This window comes from Nicotiana sylvestris, chromosome 3 (genome assembly GCF_000393655.2).
Source record: "Nicotiana sylvestris chromosome 3, ASM39365v2, whole genome shotgun sequence".
NCBI lineage: Eukaryota > Viridiplantae > Streptophyta > Magnoliopsida > Solanales > Solanaceae > Nicotiana > Nicotiana sylvestris.
Window position 1 is genome coordinate 85,677,803 of NC_091059.1, and position 13,687 is coordinate 85,691,489.

Here is a 13,687-nt window from a genome sequence, read left to right on the forward strand (position 1 = left end):
CAAACTCAAGAAGACCTCCGGGTATCTTCTGATAAGATTTGCTCTTTAGAGAGATCCCACGCTTCTCTTCAAAGTTCTTATGAATCTGCCTTGGCTGAAAATGAGAAGTTAAGAATTGAAATTGCTGACTGGGAAAGAGATTACAAGATCCTTAAAGATAAAACTGCCATTGAAGTAAGTTGGGCGTTTTTAAATTCTTGCCATGATACCCTCGTTGAAGTTAGCCAGGAGAATTTTAACTTGGAATCTAAGTTAGCCAAGATTAAAGAGACTATCGAGAAGACTCGGCAGAATCAAGATTTTTATTCTCCCGTGACTGAAGTTTCTGAAAATATTGAAGATAACACGGGTATCCCCACTCCTTCAAGTTAAGTTGAGCCCGCTATTGCTGATGACCCTGCTTCAGTCCCTTCATCTTCTCAGTGAAAAGTTTATGTTGTTTGAATTCCATTGTTTTTTTTCTTTTTGGTGGTATGTGTTTGTGACCCTTGATCTTTTTAAGGGTTTGTTGAAAACATTAAGTCCCCAGTCCTTTTATGGGGCACTTTGTATAAATAATTTTTGGTTTATGACTAGTTCATACTCAGTCTTATCTCTTTAATATTAAGAAGTTCGTGCTGCTGTTTGAACTTCTGTTTTGTTTATTCTTGCCTTTATTTTTAGGGACTTACTGAATAACTTGCATTTTTTTTTCTTCAAAAATGCTTCTGTTAACTTCATGAATACTTGAATTAATCATGAATTTTATAAAAGAGGGCCCTTTTATACTCGACACTTAATTAAGAAGATGTCTCAACTTCATAATGGTGTTAATATACGATAAAAGAAATAGGAATACATATGTTTTTTGGAATAATCTCGACAAGTTTTTATTTGAACTTTGTCAAGTTTTAAATAACACTTTACATGTATTTGAATTACTTCTATAACTTTCTCGCAACTGTTTTCCTTATAACAGATTTCAAAAAACGAAAATGAATACAAGGTTTTTACTTATAACTCGTTTCAGTACATTGCCTTTACCCTAACTATGATAAGGTTCTTCTTTGGCTTTAGCTCGTGACTTTGCTCTCACTCAATGAGTAAACTTCTCAGGCTTGAACTTTGATTATTTCCCAATCTTCTTTGCCTTCTTTATACACATATATTATATAGTCCTCTAAGTGTTTGAGCATTGAAGTATGAAGTATCGAGCACTTGATTGTTCCTCTCATTTGGTCCTTTTCCTGAAAAGGAAAAACACACGGGACTCGGAGGTGCGATTATAGATGAAGATTGCTTAACCCGTCTGAATTTCTATCAGAATAGTTGTAACACTAGACCGGAAATTTTAATTTATTCTACATGCCTTGTAGGTCGTGATTCATCATTTAGTACGGACTAGCTTTTTTGCATGTCATCTAAAATCGTTAGTAAAATTTTAACAAGTCAAAAATAAAATTTTAAAATATGGATACTTGACCATGGGTATTCCTTAGAAATAGTATCTCTTCAGGTGAATGGAATATCAGTGCGAAGGTAGTATCTTGCCATCTATCGTTTCCAGCTTGTATGCTCATTTTCCTGCAATACCATGAATCCTGTAGGGTCCTTCCCAGGTTGGACTCAATTTTCCCGCATTTGCTGCCTTCGTAGATTGAAAAACCTTTTTGAGCACGAAGTCCCCAATCTTGAAGAATCTTAGGCGTGCTTTTTGATTGTAGTAGTGTTCTATGACCTGCTTTTGTGCTGCCATTCTTATTAATGCAGCTTCTCTTTTTCCTTCAAGTAGATCAAGATTTATGCACATTTCTTCGCCATTAGACTCTTCTGACGCTTGTGTAAAACTTGTGCTTGGCTCTCCTATCTCAACTGGAATTAAAGCTTCAGCTCCATAAACTAATGAAAATGGTGTTTCTCCCGTACTTGTTTTGTTGTTGTGCGGTATACCCATAAAACACCAGGTAACAATTCTGGCCAATTCCCTTTGGATTCCTCCAAACGCTTCTTTAAATTGTTGATAATGACTTTGTTTGTTGACTCATGTCCATTACCCACCAGATGATAAGGTATGGATGTAATCCTTTTGATTTGCCAACTTTGAAAAAACTCTATAATTTGTGCGCCTATAAATTGAGGGCCATTATCACACACGATTTCCTTTAGCACACCGAATCGACATATGATATTTCGCCAAATGAAATCTCTAACTTCTTTTTCTCGCACCTGTTTGAATGCTTCTGCCTCCACCCATTTAGTAAAATAGTTAGTAAGTACAAGCAAGAATTTTACCTATCCTTTTGCTTGTGGTAGTGGACCCACGATATCCATCCCCCATTTCATAAATGGCCACAGTGCGATGACCGGATGTAACAACTCCGTAGGTCTATGCATGTTATTACCGTATCTTTGGCACTTATCACATTTAACCACAAAATTTTCCTCTTCTTCTTCCATTTTGGTCTAGTAATAACCTGCCCTAATCATGGTTCTTACCAGTGATCTTCCTCCGGCGTGATTTCCACAATGTCCCTCATGTATTTTTCTCATTACATATTTTGTCTGTGAAGTCCCAAGGCACCTTGCTAAGGGACCACTGAACATTTTTCGGTAAAGATTGTCTTGCTTTAAAAAATATCGAGCAGCCTTTTTCCAAAGCGTGTGAACTTTTTTCTTGTCTTCAGGGACGGTTCCATACTACAAAAAAACGACAATCTCGTTCCTCCAACCCCAGGTTAAGTTATTGATATTTACCTCATTTTTGTCTGGATCGAGCACTGAATGAAATAGATGAATTACGGAAGCATTATTGCTTGCCACGTCTGCTGCAGATGTGAGATTGGCTAGGGCATCTGCCTCGACATTTTCATCTCTTGATATTTGCATAATTTTCCAAGTTTGTAATTGTCTGATCAGATCACGTACCTTCTATAAGAACTGCTACATTAGTGCTTTCCTGGCCGTATAAGTCCCCAGCATTTGATTAACTACGAGCTGTGAACCACTTTTGATCACAACTTGATTAATGCCGAGTTCTCGTGCTAGTTCCAAACCTGCAATCACAGCTTCATACTCTGCCTCATTGTTAGTTATAGAATGACATTTAGTGGCTTGTCGAATGGTTTCACCCGTAGGTGGTACCAAAATAATTCCCAAGCCTGCACCCTTCACATTAGATGAACCATCAGTAAATAAGGTCCAAATTCCCGGATTAGATCAGTTGAACACTTATAATTCTTTTTCTACTTCCAATTTCATTCCTTGGCTAAAATCAGCCACAAAATCTGCTAACACATGAGATTTTATCGCGGTTCTAGGCTGGTATGCAATGTCATATTCACTTAATTCTATAGCCCATTTGGCTAACCTACCTGACAACTCATGCTTATGTAATATATTGCATAATGGATAAGCAGTTACTACAGCGATATGATGACATTGAAAATAAGGTCTTAATTTTCTAGATGCCACGATTAATGTAAGTGCTAGCTTTTCTAACTGAGGATACCACGTCTCCGTATCTAATAAAGATTTGATGACATAATAGATCAGAGATTGTTTAGGTCTTCACGAACTAAAACAGCACTTACCGCTACTTCTGAGACAGCAAGGTAGATGAGCAATCTTTCCCCAGCCTTTGGTTTTGCAAGTAATAGCGGATTTGAAAGGTATGTCTTCAATATTTTGAGTGCCTGCTGACATTCCTCAGTCCATTCGAACTAATCTTGCTTTTTAAGAGTTGAAAAGAACTTAAAGCACTTTTCAGATGATTTAGAAATGAATCTCCCCAAGGCTGCAATTCTTCCTGCCAACCTCTGCACTTCTTTTTTACTTGTAAGAATGTCAGGAATTTCTTCGATGGCCTTAATCTGTGCGGGATTCACTTCAATACCACGGTTAGAAACAAGAAAACCCAAAAACTTACCTGATGCAACACTGAATGCACATTTCTTCAGATTTAATTTCATATTGAATTCTCACAAGATCTGAAACGTATCAGAAAAGATCCCCTGAATGTTGAGTTTTAACGAGCATGTCATCTACGTAGACCTCCATTGTTATTCCCAAATGTTCTTGGAACATTTTGGTCACTAGTCTTTGATATGTTGCACCAGCATTTTTGAGACCAAAAGGCATTATTTATAACAGTAAGTTCCTCAGAATGTTATAAATGAAGTTTTTTCTTCATCTATTGGATCCATTTGATCTGATTGTATCCTGAATATGCATCTAAAAAGCTTAACAATTCATGTCCTGCAGTAGCATCAATTAGTTGATCTATATGTGGTAATGGAAAAGAATCTTTAGGACAAGCTTTGGTAAGGTCTGTGTAATCTACACAAACTCGCCACTTACCATTCTTCTTCGGTACCACAACAGTATTGGTTAACCAATTAGGATACTTTACCTCACGGATAAACCCAATCTTTAGTAATTTTTGAACGTCATCTTGAATTACCTGATTTTTGAAAGTTTCTTTCTTTCTTTCTTTTGTTTGAAAGGGGGATACGATGGGACTTCATTTAATTTATGAGTCATTACCTCCAGTGGTATTCCTGTCATGTCAGAGTGGGACCAAGCAAAACAATTCACGTTAGTTTTTAAAAATTCAATCAACTTACCCTTCATGTCTTGGCTTAGATTGGCCCCTACGTAGACTTTCCTTTCAGTCCATTGTGCAAATAATATTACAGCTTCCAGGTCTTCAATCGTTGTTTTGATATTTTCATTTTCCTCTAGTTCTTGAATGGCATATGGCCTTGAGTCCATGTCTGTTCGTCCTTGTTCAGTTGAGGTTTGTGTTGTGGTACCCTCAACTAGATTCTGTAATTGCTATTTTTCTTCGTTTCCCGTACTTGAATCTGCTACAGAGTTGATGCTCCTGGATGTATGTTGTTCCCCACGGATTTGACATATTCCCCATGGTGATGGAAATTTAATAATTTGGTGCAAGGTTGACGGAACGACATCCATCTTTTGGATCCATGGTCTCCCAAGAATCATATCGTAAGCCATCTCCATATCTACCACCTGAAACTTTGTATCCTTGACAACTCCTTCTGTGAATGTTGTAAGTATTACCTCCCCTTTCGTCACTACGCTAGAATTGTCAAATCCAGACAAAGTATGTGCCTTTGGTATTAATTTATCTTCGGCTTGCATCTCACATAGTACTCTTAGCAAAATAATGTTCACTGAACTACCTGGATCAATAAAAACTCGTTTCACATTAGTATCATGTACAAGTAGAGATATTACCAGTGCATCGTTATGTGGGGATAATACGCCATCTGTATTTGCATCATCAAACGTAATGCTTTCTTCCTCTAAGACATGTCGCACCCGCTTCCCGTGGGTAATTGTGACTTTGGAAATTTTATTGGTTGTTGTGTACATCATACCATTGATGTCTTCACCTCCACTTATCACATTAACGGTCCTTTTGGGAGAAGGTGGTTTTGGGGGCTCCTGCCTATTCTTCATATATGCTTGCTTACCTCTCTCACTGAATAATTCAGTGAGATACCCTTGCTTTAATAGATGATCAACTTCACCTTGCAGCAACCTACAGTCTGTCGTTTTATGCCCGTTATCGTTGTGAAATTCACACCAGTGATCAGGGTTGCGCCTGTTTGGATTTGATCTCACTTCTTTTGGCCACCGTAGCTTATCACCCATGCTTCTTAAAACAGCTATGAGCTCGGAAGTGCTTACATTAAAATTATAACCGCCAAACCTTGCTTTCAAATTTCTATGGTCATCCCGTGACTCTCGCGCGTTTTGATCTTTCCCAAATCTTGATGACGAGCCCGACTCTCTTTTCCTCGACCTATGATCGTACCTTGGATTGTCCTATATTGTGAATCCTTTCCTACAGGACCCATATATGGTTCGTACCTATTTTTACCGGACCTTTTTTCGATTTCTGCCCATCTCGAACTCACCTTTTCTTCTTTTTGAGATCGTGAGATAATATCCTCTTCTATCCTTAGCTTCATGTTGTACCTGTTGTAAAAGTCATTCTACGTTGTTGCTGGGAATTCACGAAGACTTTCCTTGAGTCGCCTCGTGGCTTCAGAGCTTTTTTCATTCAAATTACTAGTGAAGGCTATAGCTGCCCAATTGTCAGGTACGCGCGGTAACGTCATTCTTTCATGCTGGAACCTATACACAAATTCTCTAAGCAATTTTGAGTCCCCTTGCTTGGTTTTGAAAATATCTTCCATTCTCTTTTCGACTTTTTGAACTCTCGAGTGTGCTTTGATAAATGAATCTGTAAGCTCAGCAAAAGAATTTATGGAATTTTCAGGTAAAAGAGAATATCATGTTAATGCTCCCTTAGTGAGTGTTTCACCGAATTTTTTGACCAATACTGATTCAATTTCTTGTTTGGTCAAGTCGTTGCCTTTTACTCCTGTTGTGAATGCAGTCACATGGTCTCGTGGATCAGTTGTTATATCGTATTTTGGAATATCGGGCATTTTAAATTTCTTTGGAATTGGGAGGGGAGCAGCACTTGGCTTCCAAGGTTGTTGTGAATATTTATCCATATCTATCCCTTTGATTACGGGCGATACTCCAGGTATTTGCTCTATGCGGTCACTTTGCTCCTTGAGCTGTTTCTGCAATGTTAGTACTAAATTTTGTAAATCAGAATTGACTAAGTTACCTGGTCCTCCTTCTCGTGACTCGCTGGGGATTCCACCACTACCTGAATTAGCAAGCCCAGAACGAGGGTTCTCCAAAGTGTGATTATTTGGAGTGGGTGTTGGTGGTGCAACGGGTAATTGGCTGACAAAGGCCTCAAGAGTTTTGTTGACCTGTTGAGCGATTAGATTTTGCAAAGCTTCATTGATAGCTTCATCATTTTCGAATTGAGCATTTCCATTAGCATGAGATCCATCAGGAGTGCCTTCTCGAGATCGTCGAGGGGAGCTTTGTGGAGAAGGGATTGGGATGTGATCATTATGTGGATCAACCTGGAGTTGTTGGTTCCTTGGTTTCTTGGGTGTTGTCATTGATGTTTGACATAGTTGATGCAACAAAAAAGGTTAGGCTAAGAAAGAGTAGATTATCAAATTCTCGGTAACGGAACCAATTTGTTTAACCAAAAAGTGGAATTTCAGTCAAAGCTTTAATTTAGAAGAACCCGGGTTACTGATAATCAAAACTGAATAGAGGAAAGTGATTTTTCCAACAATAAGATAGACAAAAGAAAACAAAGTAAACCAGTATATTCAGATGATCTTTCGTGTCCTTATAAATGATTCATTCTCTCTTTTTTATAGCTATCTTAAAGATATAAGTTTTGTCGTTGTTATAATTAGGCCATTATAGATAATTAAAGACATTAAATGCTACGTTACATAATCATTAAAATTTAATACAGATTCCCTAACGTTTTTAGTATTTACTGCTTATTAAATATTGTATTTGTACTCTCTTATGCTGTCAGATTCATTCTCCTTGATTTTTGAGTATAAATAGGTATGAGTGTTGAGTCTTTTGAATAGCTGCTTGTGCCTCTACTTGTACATTATGCTTGTATCTATTGCAACTCGTGCCTCTTTGCCAATCATCACTCTTTGACCAGCTCTGTGTCATGACACGTCATATTCCAATCACTTTAATATGTAAACTCGATTTTCCCAATACACAAACCCCTCAATGCTCCACGTTCGCGACATAGAAAATAAGTACCTGAGTCGGGAAAAAGATAGGGATATCGGCTCCGCATATCGCACTCGGACTCCCGGGTAGCTACCTCGGCAGGTTGACCTCTCTACTAAACACGAACAGAAGGGTAACTCTTCGATCTCAACTGACAAATTCGCCGGTCCAGAATAACCACCGACTCCTCCTCATAGGTCAAATATTTGTCCAACTGGACAGTGCTGACGTCTAACACGTGGGATGGATTGTCGTGATACTTTCGAAGCATGGACACATGAAACACGGGTGCACAACCGATAAACTCGGCGGCAACGCTAGTCTGTAAGCCACCTCTCCCACTTGATGAAGAATCTCAAAAGGACCAATAAACCTAGGGCTTAGCTTGCCCTTCTTCCCAAATATCATCACGCCCTTCATGGGCGACACCCGGAGCAACACCCGCTCTCCGACCATGAATGCCACATCATGAACCTTACGGTTGGCATAACTCTTTTGCCTAGACTGAGCTGTATGAAGCCTATCCGGAATGATCTTAACCTTATCCAACGCATCCTGAAAAAAATCTCTACCCACCAACCGAGCCTCTCCCGGCTCAAACCACCCAACCGATGACCGACACCGCCTACCATATAATGCCTCATAGGGAGCCATCTAAATGCTCGACTAGTAGCTGTTGTTGCAGGCAAACTCGGCTAAAGGCAAGAACTAATCCCAAGAACCTCCAAAGTCAATAACACATGCTCGGAGCATATCCTCCAAAATTTGAATAGTACGCTCGAACTATCCGTCCATCTGAGGATGAAATATTGTGCTCAACTCGACCCGCGTACCCAACTCACATTGTACTGCACTCTAGAAATGCAAGGTAAAATGCGTACCCCGATCCAAAATGATAGACACAGGCACACCATGGAGATGAACGATCTCCCGGATATAAATCTCTACCAACCGCTCAAAAGAATAGGAAACCGCCACAGGAATGAAATGCGTTGACTTGGTCAGCCTATACATAATAACCCATACTGCATCGAACTTCCTCTGAGTCCGTGGGAGTCTAACAACGAAGTCCATAGTGATACGCTCCCACTTCCACTCAGGAATCTCAATCTTTTGAAACAAACCACCAGGTCTCTAATGCTCGTACTTTACCTGCTGACAATTCAAACACCGAGTTACATAGGCAACAATGTCCTTCTTCATTCTCCTCCACCAATAATGCTACCGCAAGTCCTGATACATCTTAGTAGTGCCCGAATGAATAGAGTACCGGGAACTATGGGCCTCTTCGAGAATCAACTCACGAAGTCCATCCACATTAGGCACACAAATACGACCTTGCATCCTCAAAACTCCATCATCTCCAACTGTAAATTGCTTAGCACCTCCATGCTGCACTGTGTCTCTAAGAAGAAAATGATGATCATCATACTGCCGATCTCGGATATGCTCAAATAATGAAGAACGACCGACTGTGCAAGCTAGAACACGGCTGGGCTCAGAAACATTCAACCTTACAAACTGATTGGCCAAAGCCTGAACATCCAAAGCAAGCGGTCTCTCCCCGACTAGAATATACGCAAGGCTGCCCACATTGCCTGACTTCCTACTCAATGAACCGGCCACTACATTGGCTTTTCCTAGATGATACAAGATGGTAGTCTTTCAATAGCTCCAACCACCTCCTCTACCTCAAATTTAGCTCCTTCTGCTTGAACAAGTATTGCAAACTCTTGTGGTCCATGAACACCTCACACGGCATTCCATATAAATAATGCCTACAAATCTTCAGCGCGTAAACAATGGCGGCTAGCTCCAAATCATGAACTGGATAATTCTTCTCGTGAATCTTCAATTGTGGTGAATCATATGCAATAACCTTGCCATTATGCATCAATACCGCACCAAGTCTAATACGAGATGCATCACAATATAATATATATGGCCCTGAACCTGTGGGCAAAACCAACAATGGCGTCGTAGTCAAAGCTATCTTGAGCTTCTGAAAGCTCACCTTACACTTGTCCGACCACTTAAACTGGGCACCTTTCTGGGTTAACCTGGTCATCCGGGCTGCAATAGATGAAAACCCTTCTACAAACCGACGGTAATAACCCGCCAAACCCAAGAAACTCTGGATCTCTATAGCTGATAAGGGTCTAGGATAGTCCTTGACTGCCGCAATCTTCTTAGGATCTACTTGAATACCCTCTGCTGATACAACATGACCCAAGAATGCAACCGAACTCAACCAAAACTCACACTTCAAAAACTTAGCATCCAACTGACTATCCATGAGAGTATGAAGAATGACTCGAAGATGCCACTCGTGCTCCTCCTGGCTGCGGGAATAAATCAAAATATCATCAATGAAGACAATCACAAAAGAATCCAAATAAGGCTTGAACATTCGGTTCATCAAATCCATGAAAGCTGTTGGGCATTTGTCAACCCGAATGACATCATAAGAACTCATAATGCCAGTACCGAGTGTGAAAAGCTATCTTAGGGACATCGAATGCCCTAATCCTCAACTGATGGTAGTTAGATCTCAAAACAATCTTCGAAAATACCTTGGCACCCTGAAGCTGATCTAACAAATCATTAATCCTCGGCATTGGATACTTGTTCTTGATGGTAACCTTATTCAACTGCCTATAATCTCTACACATCCTCATCGACCCATCCTTCTTCTAGACAAACAACACCGGCGCACCCTAAGGCGAGACACTCGGTCTAATAAAGCCTTTATCCAGCAAGTCCTGCAACTGTTCTTTTAATTCTTTCAACTCTAACGGGGCCATACGATATGGCAAAATATAAATGAGCTGAGTGCTCGGAGACAATCAATGCAAAAGTCAATGTCCCTGTCGGGTGGCATCCCCTGTAGGTCTGAAGGAAATACCTTTGGAAACTCACAAACAACGGGCACAAAATCCATAGAAGGAACCTCAGCACTAAAATCACAATCATATGTCAAATAGGCCAAACATCCCTTATCAACCATACTCCAAGCCTTCATATATGATATAACCCTACTGGTAGAATGACCAGGAGTCCCTCTCCACTCCAAACGAGGCAACCTCGACAATGCTAAGGTCACGATTTTGGCATGACAATCCAATATAGCATGATAAGGGGATAACCAATCCATCCCCAGAATGACATCGAAATCCACCATATCGAGAAGTAGAAGATCTACATGGGTCTCAAGACCCCTAATAACGACCACGCAAGCACGATAAACACAATTTACCACAATAGAATCACCCACCGGTGTAGACACATATACAGGAGCACTCAAAGAATCACGAGGCACAATCAGATAAGGGGCAAAATAAGATGATACATAAGAATATGTGGAAGATCAAATAGAACTGAGGCATCTCTACTACACAATGAAAGCGTACCTGTGATAATTGCATCGGAGGCCTCAGCCTTAGGTCTGGATGGAATAACATAATATTGGGATTGGGCCCTACCACTCTGAACTGCATCCCTAAGATGGCCTCATGCTGGCTGGCCTCCACCTCTAGCTGCCTGGCCTCCACCTCTAGTGGCCTGACCTCCACCTCTAATACCTCTACCCCTACCTTTAGCTGGCTGAGCGGGAGGTGGAACAGCCGGTGCTGGAACCATAGCACGAGAACTCTAGTGCTGAGAACTGCTCGAGGCTCGAGGGAAAAACCTAGCAATGTGCCTCATATAGCTGCAAGTATAGCAAGGCTTTGGCTGCTAAGACTGCTGACCCTGAAACTGACCCTAACGGCCTGGATAACCACCCTGAAAACTCTGGAGCGGAGGTACACTAATAGGAGCTGGTAGTGCACTGTAGGGCAACTGATCAGAATACTGCATATGAGAAACACGACCACCTGGAGCACCATAAGAAGCATGAAGTGCTGACTGAAATGGCCTAGTAGGATGGACTCTACAAAAAGAATCCCTACCTTCAGACGAGGCACCACTAAATCTGCCAGAATGACGAGGCCTCTTATCAGACCCCCTGACCGCTCCCCTAAGCTAAAACTATTTACCGTGAAAATGGTAACAACAATTAAATTTGTAAATGGGATTCAAAAAATACGTGATCTATTCTCAAGCTAGTCGTTTAGAGCAAATAATGCTAAGAATGTGGAGTTTAACAATGAAATGCAAGCTAAAAACGGGGCGATAACCAACTGAAGGCTTACTGTATGGGTTTTGTTTTACCAAGGGGATACAGGCTAAAATGAGGAGTTGAATGAGTCAAGGAACCTGCTGCTCGGGTGTAGGATCGGCCGATGAGGGGCCTCGAAGTCGACGTCTGGGTCAAGCTCGGGCTATCGAGGGCAGTCGAGAATGGCACAACAGTTAAGGATATGATTAAACAAGGCTCTTTATGGCTAATACCAAGAAATATAATAAATAAAAAGTTAGAAAGTGATAAATGTTAAAGTGGCCTCGGGCCAGTGAGAATAAGCAAGTTAGAAAGAAGAGAGAGATATTATTGTACTTGTGGAGAAAATAGAGCAAAATCAGCCCTTTACGAGGTAGTGCAAGTTCCCTTTGTATAGGAGGGGAACTCGGCTATAGTACAACATGCATTAATTATTAAGTATGTAGATGGGACGCCTAGACATGATGTTTCGGCGTAGGCCCTGGCTAGGCCGGCTTTGTTAGAATTAGTCGCGTGCCTTGAGAGCTTCTCCTTCTGTTTTGGCTTCGATTTTCATCTTCTCTGAGTCAGACCTCGATGAGCCCCGAGGGAGGGGACTTGGTCGTGGCTTCCCATCCTCGGAGTCTCGAGGCATTCTTCCGAAATGACTTGATAGCGAGAAATCAAGTCCTCTAATTTTGCCGCGTACAGATAGTCTCTGCATTTCCCTAAATGAAGCGAAGGGAAATGATTCTGACACTTGACTATTCGAGCTTCTTACAGCGACGTCACACTAGTGATGCAATCTGTGGCGCGAGCTTTTGTGGCAACCGGGGAACCCTACGGACCCGTGTATTTTGACTTCATTCAATGCACTGCTGATTCCCGTTCTCCACGGTGAATGTACCATCGTCGGTTTGGTTTTTCAAGAATACAGTAATTGCGTACGCTGGTCAATCTTACGAAGCCTTGATGATCGTGTCATTATCCCCTATAAATGGGGGTGCCTTGGCATTGTTTTTCCTATCCCAATACCCCCGTTGGCTTATTTGCCCATTCTTTCTTATAATCTTCTTCTACCCTTGAACATCATGCTTGGGGCTCACGGCCTCAAGGTTGTTTGGTGGAGCTCCCGCAGATTGTGTTGTGGACTCTCACCGGGGCTTCCCTTTGTCGAGCACCATCGTGCTGCCCTATCTCTACGGTGGTTGTTGATATGCTTGACGTCGCTGTTGCTGTTGTTGTTGGCCCGAGATGGTGATGGACGGGTGTTGCGCCCCTTTTTTCTAGCGAAATACGGTTTATGAAATTTGGAGGGACAACTCATTCCTTTTGGGAATTGGGTTTTGTGTTTGAAGAGTCGCCACCTAATGATTAAGGTGCATTAGGAAACCAATAGAGAATCAACTCTAAGTTAGTTTGAATAACCAAAGATTTGGTAAAGGATTGAAATTATCCCAAGGGGAAGGTGTTAGGCACCGCTCAAGATCCACTAATATGGTTCTCGGCCAGACAGTTATTGTGAATTTAGTGAATAGACAGGTATGAGCTCAAATATTAGGGGATTTAAACACATAAAAGAAAGAACATTTGAAAGAAGCGTTTTAAAAGGAAAGAGTTTGCAAATAAAGGAAAGGGGTCCTAGGTTTATATTTAATATAGATCACCCCACACAATCTTCTGTAATCACTCCTCGATGAGGGGCTACACGTGATATTATCGCGCGGTCATCATATCCATATCTACCCTTCCCACTCTGTTAAGGTATTAAAGCGAGGATTGGTCTCGATTACTTATTGCATACTATTACCCGTCCCATTCATATCAGTCCCGGAGTCACTTAAGACTACTAATCTTAAAAGGGAGGGATATTAGGCTGACTTGAGGTTTCAAAGGTAA

The 13,687-nt window shown here is 41.1% G+C and overlaps 3 protein-coding genes across 3 annotated transcripts; all 3 read right to left on the minus strand.

Annotated features, from left to right (window-relative positions):
• Positions 1–1,555: 1,555 nt before the first annotated feature.
• Positions 1,556–1,933, minus strand: LOC138887608 (uncharacterized). Its single transcript, XM_070169374.1, has one exon. The coding sequence runs from the start codon at positions 1,931–1,933 to the stop codon at positions 1,556–1,558; it is 378 nt and encodes a 125-aa protein (XP_070025475.1).
• Positions 1,934–2,919: 986 nt separating this feature from the next.
• On the minus strand, positions 2,920–3,681 carry LOC138887609 (uncharacterized). The gene is made up of 3 exons (XM_070169375.1): positions 3,570–3,681; positions 3,226–3,500; positions 2,920–3,144 (listed from the first exon to the last, which is right to left on the minus strand). Exons 1-3 carry the CDS (start codon positions 3,679–3,681, stop codon positions 2,920–2,922), a joined length of 612 nt encoding a protein of 203 aa, XP_070025476.1.
• A 17-nt stretch (positions 3,682–3,698) lies between these two features.
• Positions 3,699–5,658, minus strand: LOC138887610 (uncharacterized). Its single transcript, XM_070169376.1, has 2 exons — positions 4,940–5,658; positions 3,699–3,915 (listed from the first exon to the last, which is right to left on the minus strand). The coding sequence occupies exons 1-2, from the start codon at positions 5,656–5,658 to the stop codon at positions 3,699–3,701; spliced, it is 936 nt and encodes a 311-aa protein (XP_070025477.1).
• Positions 5,659–13,687: the final 8,029 nt, after the last annotated feature.